This window comes from Lepisosteus oculatus, chromosome 12 (genome assembly GCF_040954835.1).
Source record: "Lepisosteus oculatus isolate fLepOcu1 chromosome 12, fLepOcu1.hap2, whole genome shotgun sequence".
In the NCBI taxonomy this organism is placed as follows: domain Eukaryota; kingdom Metazoa; phylum Chordata; class Actinopteri; order Semionotiformes; family Lepisosteidae; genus Lepisosteus; species Lepisosteus oculatus.
In genome coordinates, this window is record NC_090707.1 from 34,532,168 (window position 1) to 34,542,636 (window position 10,469).

The 10,469-nt window shown below is 43.9% G+C and overlaps 1 protein-coding gene across 1 annotated transcript; it reads right to left on the reverse strand.

Moving 5' to 3' along the window:
* Positions 1-6,194: 6,194 nt before the first annotated feature.
* Positions 6,195-10,092, reverse strand: LOC102685676 (frizzled-7). Its single transcript, XM_015359391.2, has one exon. It carries the CDS (start codon positions 9,022-9,024, stop codon positions 7,345-7,347), a length of 1,680 nt encoding a protein of 559 aa, XP_015214877.1. The 5' UTR covers positions 9,025-10,092; the 3' UTR covers positions 6,195-7,344.
* Positions 10,093-10,469: the final 377 nt, after the last annotated feature.

Consider the following 10,469-nt stretch of genomic DNA (forward strand, 5'->3'; position numbering starts at 1 on the left):
CGTGAGGGATGGACTGTGCAGAGCTGTTGGCATTTTTTTCATCTGATACTGAAGTATTTAAAGTCTGATGCTTCAATCTACAACATCTCAGATGATCTGATACCTAATGACACATCTTGACACATATTGTTATTGGTGATTTTAAGCTTCCTTCAATTCTGAAATTAAAAAACAACAACAAATTATATCTGCGAAGAGGGCAAAATGAAACTTCTGTGTGGTGACGTTAAGTCACAATCACTTTTGTCTTTCACATGGAAATAATATCCTTCCTTTACGTTTGTTAAAGAAGTGATTTCCCAATCACAGAATTTTTTTTACGTCTTGAGACATCTCTAGTGCAGAAGACAATACTGAAAAATCTTTTAGCTGTTCAGTCGGGTGAAAACTTTCCAATATATAAAAAGAAGATTAATACTACAATGATGGGTAACAAAAATAAAATATCAAAATCACCAAGTTTTGGCTGCGAAGCCTTCTTCAGGTGTGAAGCACTATTCATGTTGCTAAAGTTACAAAGCTAAATATTTGGGTAGCTTGACTATAGTTACCAAAACAACAAAGACAATAACCTCTGGTATCCTGATATCTGGGGAAAAACTGAAGTATCTGATTCTTTGCGGTGTCTCATTTGGTGATAGAAGAGCACAGAAGGAACCACAAAACAGTAATTGAGGTCTGACTAGTGGTTTTTGATGGTTAGATTTGAATGATGGGTAGATTTGAATGATGGATCATTACAATGTGCTAACATGAATTACATTTGGCGAACTCTACTTTACATATGGTAGTGTAATTGCTGCTCACATACAGCAGCTTACTGTCTGGAATTAGTACGAAAAGATTCTCAGAGTTGCAATGCCAGTCTCTCCATAGTTAGGATGTTTCAGGAAACAGAAGAAGGTATTGCCGTCACACATGCAGTGAGAGCACAAACCCTGAAAAAGTCTTTCAGCCGAATGTGGTGTCAGCAGTAAAAGTATTGTTCTGAAACATGAAAATAATAAGATTCCTCATGTTTGTACAGTACTTCATTACAATTGAAAACATCTGTGGTTTCCTTTAACAACCTTTGTTTTATGACACAAATACGTGTGTCACATATAACAGGGAAACTCAGTACAATATTTTTGTTGTATCTGAAAGCGACAAACCAAAATATATTGAATTGTATTCATTTCAGAGTCGGGCAGCTTCAAAAAGCATAATTTCAAGAACACTTTTCTTCTACTGCATTTTATTAAAGATTGCACACTAAGCAGGTGACACAGTGGCACAGTAGTTAGCATTGCTGTCTTGCAGTGCTGGGGCCTTGGGTTCAATTTTGGACCAGGGGTGCTATCTGTGTGGAGTTTGTATGTTCTCTCTGTCTCTGTGTAGATATTCTCTGGGTGCTCTCCACGGTGCAAAACCATAGGGGTAGGTGAATGAGCTTCTGGGGAAATGGGCCCTGGTGTGGCTGTCTGTGTCTGTGTTTGTGTCTGCCCTGCAATGGACTGGTGTCCTGTCCAGGATGTATCTAGTCTTGTACCCATTGTTTGCCAGAATAGGATCCAGGTCCCTCATGACCCTGAATTGGAGGAAGCTGTTTGAAAAAGGATGGGAGCTGCTAACCATCCTCAAACCATTTTTTGAAAGTTCCAATGTGTCAGGAATCGTGAAATTGAAACTTGTCAAGTTCTTAGCTGACAACGGCAGATCTCAGAGCACATTTGTTTCAATCGTTCTGCATTCTGGTTGTTCAAATTCTCCCCCTACCTGAAACAACCATTTACCCCAACATCCTCCAAACAGGACAAACTAGAAATACACCTGGGTTCATCTGAGTTTCACTGAATACGGCTACTGGGATCTGAAGTCACTTTTTATGGCAAAAATTAATCTTTTCTTCTCCTTCCCTACAATGATGAAACGCACCTTAACATTGTATACTTAATCTTTCCCAGACAGATTATTGCTTGTTTCTGTCATAAGAACTGTTAGGGTACATCTAGCATACATCGATTAATAGAAAGCTGTTTATTCCCAGTAAGAACCATGACATCCCAGACTCTATCTTAGGACACAAAGTAGGATTACAACTTGGATAGGACACCAGTCGATTACAGGCACATAAGGACAATTCAGAGACACCAATTTAACCTTGTTTATGAGAGGTGGGTTAAGTGGCGATGTTCCCACGGTAACATGTCAGACAGCGATGGCCTCCTAATCCAGAATCGAACCCGTGACTCAAGAGCTGTGAGGCAGAATGACGACGTTTAAGAAATAGGTTCAGGGTTAAATCATTTTGACGTTTTAATATTAAAAAATACAAAATCTAATTGTAGTTTTTTGGACACATTAACGCCCGAAAGATTAAAAAAAAACTCACAAAGAAATGTATGACAACTTGATAAAAGAATGTACATAAAATGAACAGTTAGTTACACTCCGGGAGTTGGCCTGGATGAAGCGCATTCTTTAACAATGTAAAGAATTTCGTACACGTGGTTCTAAGATTGACTTCTGTCTCTGAATGCTGACAGATTAGTCAACAGCTGGGAAGGTTACTGTTCGAAGTGAATTACTGGATATTCTGTAAAAGAAAACAACCGACCTATATGTTAACACAGAAGTGAAACTGAATACTCCGTTACATTTGTACAGCTCGTCTTGTTTCTGTTTTGAGGGCTGAAACACAAATTAAAATGTCGCGAAACATATTTTTTCCCCACAAAAAAAATGACGAGTTAAATCGGATTCGCACTATAATGATAGGCTTGAATCACAGAAGCCGGCAGTGGTTTCTCGTAATTGTCCGATGTATTTTTGTTTTAATCTTATGGAGCACTTCGAAGTTAAGTTCATTAAGCCTAACTTTTGATTTGGAGACATAAATTGGGTTCATTCTTGGGTACATCTCTGACACAAAGAGAGGAACTGTTTCCTGTCGCATGGGTAGTTACCCGTCGAGAGAATCTGCATGAACAGGCTTAAAATACAAAAGATTCAGCCTCATTACGAACACTTTAACTGGGGCCTCCGATGTGAGTTATTACACTATTCCATATCAAAATTATTCAGCAGCTTTAAGACGTACTATATATATATAATTAATTTGTTACTGCGTATAGCCTCCCTCGTTTTTCCCCTAAATTAAAACAGAACTTCTGTGGGTCTCCTATCGATCCGCTCTGATAGTAATTGAAACTTTTGGGAGAAACATTTGTCACTGAAAAAAAAAGAGCAGCATTCATTTCACTAAAACCTCTTGGTGGCGCCAGTGCCCTAGGAAACTTGCTCTGAGAACAAGGAAATACGAAGAAGAACGTGCCAAGCCGTCCTCCCAAGTCTTAAAAATCAGTCACCAGAAAAAGAAATCTTAGAGGAGTAATGCTGCATCAAGGCCAGTCTATAGAATGACTTCTAAATTAACACATTTTTAAAAAAAAAATCAAAATGGCTGATTTGCACTATGGTGTAGTAGTGTTTACGTGCATTGCATTTGTTAACAGACGGGGGGAACTCTTATCTATGATGCATATCGGCCTAAACATTACTGTGGACAACAAAAAAGACCTCACATACCGGGCCTAATGTTTATGGTACAATCAGATTTACCTTCCTAACAGTTCACCTTTATTTATTTTTTTTTAGTTTACCGTCGCCGCCAGTATTTGTGTCACACAGCGTTTTCAAATTAGGCTCCGTGAACTTAATGTAATGCAATAAATCATGCTGTTAAGGCATCTTAACCTTTACATTTTCAGTGATTACTTAAAAAAAATGCTTTATTTCAATTTCAAAGTGTATGCGCAAAATTAACTGATATCTTCCAATGAAGTGAACAATCTCAGACGAGCTCACCGGAGATACCGAACACATTTCAGGCAGTTTCGACCAATCTTTGACATATTCTAACTTGTAGCACTTATAAAGTAACGATCACACGACGGTGCGCTACAATTATTCTTGAGTATCTCCTACCTACGCAGTGCTAAAACGATTGGACCCCATAAGTGGAGTTCCTAAATCTGCAAGATACCGGAGTTGTAAAAGTTCACGCAATAACCCCCTCCCCCGTGAATAATTAAGCATTCTATATCTGGTACTTTAATTACAAGAAATTAGCTTCACCGCTACCATTTGGAAATATTTATATTTCGTAAAGATCAAACCGCAGCCAGGAAAAAAAAGCCTATATTGCTTGCATTCCATACAATAATGTAAATAAATGAGACGCCAGGACCTAATTAATGTTCTGTGTCTAGACTGGTTATATGAGAAACGCAACGAAAAACCCTCAACTTTAAAATAAGTCCATCACGCACACTGTATCTAAGGGCTGTACGTGAAGATTAGACATTTGGAAAAAGTAGCAGGAATATAGGGGTAATCTGACAAATGATTAAGTAAATAATTGAATAACATTGTAATATGAAAGCACACAATACTACCATCACATCATCAGCGGAAACGTAGTCTATCCCTGCTTAAGTTGGAACAAATTGGTAACGCGGACACTGGTCTCTGAAAAGTTTCAAGACCTTGGTGCATTGATTGCACCCGTTGCCTACGTGTTTCAGGGCGTGTAGACAAAGCAACCCTTTAAAGAGGTCCGTTTTTTCCCCCAATACATTTGTGTCTGCTGTTTTAGGTGTCTTGCGTGGATACCAGACGAAACAACCACGCCACTCTTCGCAAGCTCCAAAAACATAAATGAAACCAGAGATGTGGTGTTCCACATGAAATCTTCCCGGTGTTGGGAAAATAATTGTATTCTAAAGGTGAAAGCCCATAAAACGTTTTTGAATTTGACATAAAATGTGTTTTTGAGTGAAGAATAGTCTTTCAGCATTACCCTGTTGACGTCTGGGGGGTTAAACCTACACGCACAAGCGAGAACGGGGTAGCGATTAGCAGCAAACAGCACATAAAAGCAGACGAACAATTTCGAAGGAAAAACTTCTGCGCCATGTGTCGCTTCCTTTTCAGAGTTCCCCTACGAGCTGGCGGTCCCATTGAAGGCTCCAAGGCGGTCAGGCAATCGGACGATTTCAACCTTATTTAGGAGCAGAACTACATTATTGCGCAAAGAGAACTACCTCTATTACCGTTTACATACTATGTTAAAATAAGCCTAAGCAATTTCACCCTTTAAAACGATCTTCTAACGGAATTTGGGTTTGGTATTTGGATTAATTCACTGGAAAAGGATTGAGGCAGCACAAATTTAACAAGAAACCCCTGGTCAACTCAAATAATACTGCGTTTCAGTTGAGCTTCAGTCCACTTCGTGGTCAGAAGACCACAATTCATGAGCATCGGTGCCGGTCGCATTTTCTACTCCTAAAACGGTTCAAGGAACTTATAATACGAGCCTTTAACACGTCAGGATAAATTGTAGCTCACTGGCAGTTTTTGTCTGTTGATCAGCTAACATCAACCTGAGATATGCTGTTTTGTCCACCCCAAATCCACTCTCCAGGTTTTTTTTTTTACGACACTTTTGAAAACCCGCGACTGTGATTAATTGCTGCTACGTAACCCCCCAGCCCAGTTCCAACTCCGGTTGAAGTTCTTTTGATCTGAGCATTTAGGCAACTGCTTTTTATTTTAACAAGAGACACAGGAATCCCGCATCGCAATGCTCCAATTTACAGCCCTTTGTAACACTCAAGAGCTGACATTTGCAAAACAGAACATCTCACCGTTATCACCGCCTTGTACTGGAAAAACATTTTAAAACAATTTTAGCAGGGGTGAGATAGAACAACCGTCCATCCTTACGCCTTAAGCAAAATGTATTTTTGTGTTACGCCCAACTATAGCATACTACTTTTAAGACTGAATTCTTCACACTGTAGTGATAAATAGCATTTTCACTGAAGCAAAAAGTGTAACACGTTGGGATATGAGAATTTTTCCCCATCATGTATGAACTCTGTAAAAGTGTGGTCTAGATTCGATTGTAGAAGAACGTGTTATATGTGAGGACGTATATATTAGGCAAACCACATCACTCGAGGTAATTAAAGTTAAATAACTACACACGTGTGAAAATACCGACACAAATCTAGACACTTCATTGGAAAAATCATGTAACACCACAATTGCACAGACGGCAAACAGTAATATTACAGGTATTCCCAAAAGACAAAAGAATTGTTTTGACATAAAACAGCCGTGCAAAACACCACAAATGCGACAGGTTAAAAATCTAATCATTTTATTCAGTGAAACTGTACAGGTACAATAAAAATGAGGTCTCTTACTGTATTTTTTTAAAAAAATCAAGTAAAAACCAGCAAAATTACTTTATAAATACATATATATTCTTTTAGGAAAAAAGTGAAGCAATATTTACAAAATATTTATAATGTAGTTTGCATACTTTTACAACTATACACATGCATATAAACCTGGTACCACAATTAAAATGGAAATCAGGGCGCCCATCGGTTTGTGCTACAGAAGAATGCATGATTGTCTACTGGCTGTTACTGTAGCCGTACATAAAAATAATAAAACTAGTTAACGAAAAAAAAAGCATCACTGAAAAACATAAGGCATTTTTTTCAGCCTACAAAAAGACCCTTGTAAAAACATTGCAAACTGCAAAACATTTAGTATTATGAAGACGACAGATGGGACTTGCAAATTTCCACTATCACCGCTGAGCAAAGACCAAAAAATCTGCAACTTTTCCTGAAATAATAAACAGATAGGTAAGGTACACTTTTGTTTACCGAATTCTAAATGTTACATGGCTTTAGAAATGAGAAAGAAAACAAATCGGTACCAGAATATCTGCCCCTTAACTGGACCCCAAACAAAAAATTCCGTGCATCCCTCGAAAGGCTCAATTCTTAGCTGAAAAGTCAAGAAATATCTCGGCTTATCAAGGGAAACGGGGGAAAAAAATCACATGCCCGTTTTAAGCAAAACATTTAAAAATAAATAAGCTGTGATCATGATGTTACATTTAACTAGACTGATAAAGTAAAAGCATTTAAAACGTGGCACAATAAAAGTCAGTTTCCCGGGTTTCACATTAGAGAACACAAAAAAAATCGCGTTCTTTTTTAAGATTGAGAGATATCGGCTTGTATTACCGGATGATAAAGTTCCTAATGCTCAGCCGATATGTAACCACGAGGAAAAGAAGAGCGGTTTCATACCGAGATTCAAAGTAAAAAAAAAACATAAAAGCTGTCAACTTTATATCTAGTTCTCGGTTTCACAAGGAATTCAGGGGCATAAGGAGCGATGGGCCAAAATCAATCCCCCCGCCACAAAAAAAAAAACATCGCTTGTCAAAATGTTCTGCTGTCTAGTTTCTATAGCAGACTTCTCTCCAGTTCATACGGTGGTCTCGCCTTGGTTATTGTTGCTGAGTCTGCTGTAAAACCTGCGCCAAGACTGTAAGGTCTTCCCCGACCATATCCAAAACCCAGAAGTGATCCCGACGATCATGGTCATTAGATACTTGATCATGAACACGGTGAAGTCCGGCGTCATCGGGGCAAAGTTGTTGACGGGACAGGGCACGGCGAAACTTTTGCAGGTCTGCATATGCCACGTTTTCTCCCAGTACTCCCGGAAAGCCTGCTCGTAGAAGTAGCAGGCGATGACGATCGTGGCCGGCACCGTGTAGAGCACGCTGAAGACCCCGATCCGCACCATGAGCTTCTCCAGCTTCTCCGTCTTGGTGCCGTCGTGCTTCATGATAGTCCGTATCCGGAAGAGGGAGACGAAGCCGGCCAGCAGGAACGACGTCCCGATGAAGAGGTAGACGAAAAGCGGCGCCAGGACGAAACCGCGCAGCGAGTCCACGTTGTAGATGCCCACGTAGCACACCCCCGTGAGCAGGTCGCCGTCCACCTGCCCCATGGCCAAAATGGTGATGGTTTTGACGGCGGGCACGGCCCACGCCGCCAGGTGGAAGTACTGCGAGTTGGCCTCGATGGCTTCGTGGCCCCACTTCATGCCCGCCGACAGGAACCAAGTCAGGGACAGGATGACCCACCAGATCGAGCTCGCCATGCCGAAGAAGTACAGGATCATGAAGAGGATGGTGCACCCCTCCTTCTTGGTACCCTGGGCCACCGTCTTGTAGCCGTCCTCGGAAAACCCGTCGATGCACACCACCTTGTCCTCCAGGAGGAAGCCGGCCGCGTACGCCACGGCCACCATGAAGTAGCAGCCGGATAAGAAAATGATGGGTCGCTCCGGGTAGCGGAAGCGCCTCATGTCGACCAGGTAGGTGAGCACGGTGAACAGGGTGGACACGCAGCACAAGATGGACCAGATACCCACCCACAGGCGGCCGAACTTCAGTTCGTCCTCACGGAAGTACATGAGCCCGTTCGGTTTGGTGGGCTCACAGGGGGCCCCGCAGTCCTTCTCCCCCAGGAAGTGGTAGTTGAGATAGAAAGGCACTTTGAGCTGCCGCGGGCAGGTGAAGGGCTGGTTTGCGCGGCCGCTGCTGGGCGGCAGTGTGATGTGATCCGGGACGTAAGGCGTCGGGTAGGAGGTCGGGCTGCCGGTGTCGGACGTGTTCTGGCCCACGCAGATCTCGCCGGCGCCGTGCACGGGGAAGTTCTCGCACCGCAGCCTCTCGGGCCACTGGAAGCCGAACTTGTTCATCAGCGCCTCGCAGCCCTGCCGGGCCCGCTCGCACAGGGAGCGACACGGGGGGATGGCCTGCTCCAGGACCGTGCACACCGGGGCGTACATGGAGCAGAGGAAGAACTTCAGGTCCATGGAGCACTGCACCTTGACGAGCGGGTAGAACTGGTGCACCTCCAGCCCGGCGTCCTCCTGGTTGGTGTGCCCCAGCAGGTTGGGCATGATGGTCTGGTTGTAGGCGATGTCCGTGCACAGGGGGATGGAAATGGGCTGGCAGAAGCCGTGCTCCGGGACGGAGATCCCCTTCTCTCCGTGATACTGTCCCGCCGCCAGCTGCGGGCACCACAGCAAGCACGCCGCCAGCACGCCAAGCGCCGGTTGAACCCAATCCCTGTTCGCCGACATGGCCATATTTAGTCAAGCACGAGTTCGGAAAACTTTTCTCCCCCTCCTGTAAAAGCACCCCCAGTAAATTGCTCGGTGAAAAACGGGAGAGTCCCCCCTCGCCGACCCCACTTCTTTCAGCGGACGACTGAAATGGGGAGTAGAAACTAATAGAGCAAGTTGGTCAGAGCAAGTTCACCCCCAACGGGTTCAGCGCAGCGGAATCCTCATCAGCCGCCGCCGGAGTGGTCTTGGCGTGTGTCTTCAGAAAGTTGTCCTCCCTCCCCCCCCACGCCCGAAATCTCGGAACTTTACAAATCCCACGGAACAAAATGTAAAAAAAAAAACCCCACACACACGGAGGATGCAAAGTAAAAAAAAAGTCCGTTTTTTTACTTCAGACGCTTCCCCGGAGCCACTTGCTCGGGAGACTTCGGGATCCTTCTCCTCTCTGCGGGATTATTGCAATTTTCTTTCGCCCGCCCCAGAGAAGAGAAAAAAAACGGGAGGATGGCACCTCGCTGGAAAACGGGAGTCCTCTCCCCCCCCCCCTACACCCCGATTTTAGTTTTTGGTCAGCTGCGATTTAAAAACGTGGCGGAAAACAAAAAACCCCACATTCAAAGCAAGATACGGTTCTTCTTCCGTCTGGGCTCCGAATGCCGTCCGCCGTCGCCAATATTTTTAAATCCTTGTTGCTGTTTCTCCCGCAAGCGTGCAAAAAAAAAAAAGGGAGAGCTGGGGCTTCCACTCGCCGCCGGTTTCGGGGAAAGTAAAGTTGCAACGCGTTCAACTCTCGGGCTCGGGATTCATAGTGAGGTATTTTTCTGCGGGTCGCTAGGCTGCAGCTCAGGAGTAACAGCCGTCCGCTCCGCTCTCCTGCTCATGTTACCCTCTATTCTGCACCGCCGAGCCACAAACACACAATAATGTGACGTCGGTTTCCAGGTGCCCCTCATTCACAAGCCAGAGCCCTCCCCGCGGGGAGCCTGGAAACCACCCGCCCGACCAATCGCCGCGTTTGTTTTCCTTAGGACGTCACCGGTGATTGGACGCCCGGCGGAGACGAGGAGGCGGGTCTGTGGAAGTTTTTTGAAAAAGTTTTTTTTTGGAGGGGGGGGGGAGTGTCCTTCCCCCCCTCCCCTCTCCTCGAGAGGTGATCCTCTCCTTCTTGTCCGGCTCGCTCGTCGGAAAGCGTTCGCGCACCTTTCAGAAATTGTATTTAAAAAAAAAAAGAATAAACTGTCACCACCCCGTCCATATCACACTGCGGGGTGAAATCGGATCTGTACACCGCACTCAAGAGCCCCTTTTACCCCTTCAGCTTCTTCCCCACTGCTAACATGTCTTCTACCTACCGTTGCTGTTCATGTCCTAAAATACCAATACTCCAGTATTCGCCCCTTTTCCCACTTTGCTTTGATTTCAAGATCGGCGCGTATGCACAACCTGAAAGGCACAAGCGCACAAAT

Coding starts and splice junctions, on each gene's coding strand:
- LOC102685676 (XM_015359391.2), bottom strand. CDS start 9,024: ATGGCCATGTCGGCGAACAGGGATTGGGTTCAACCGGCGCTTGGCGTG.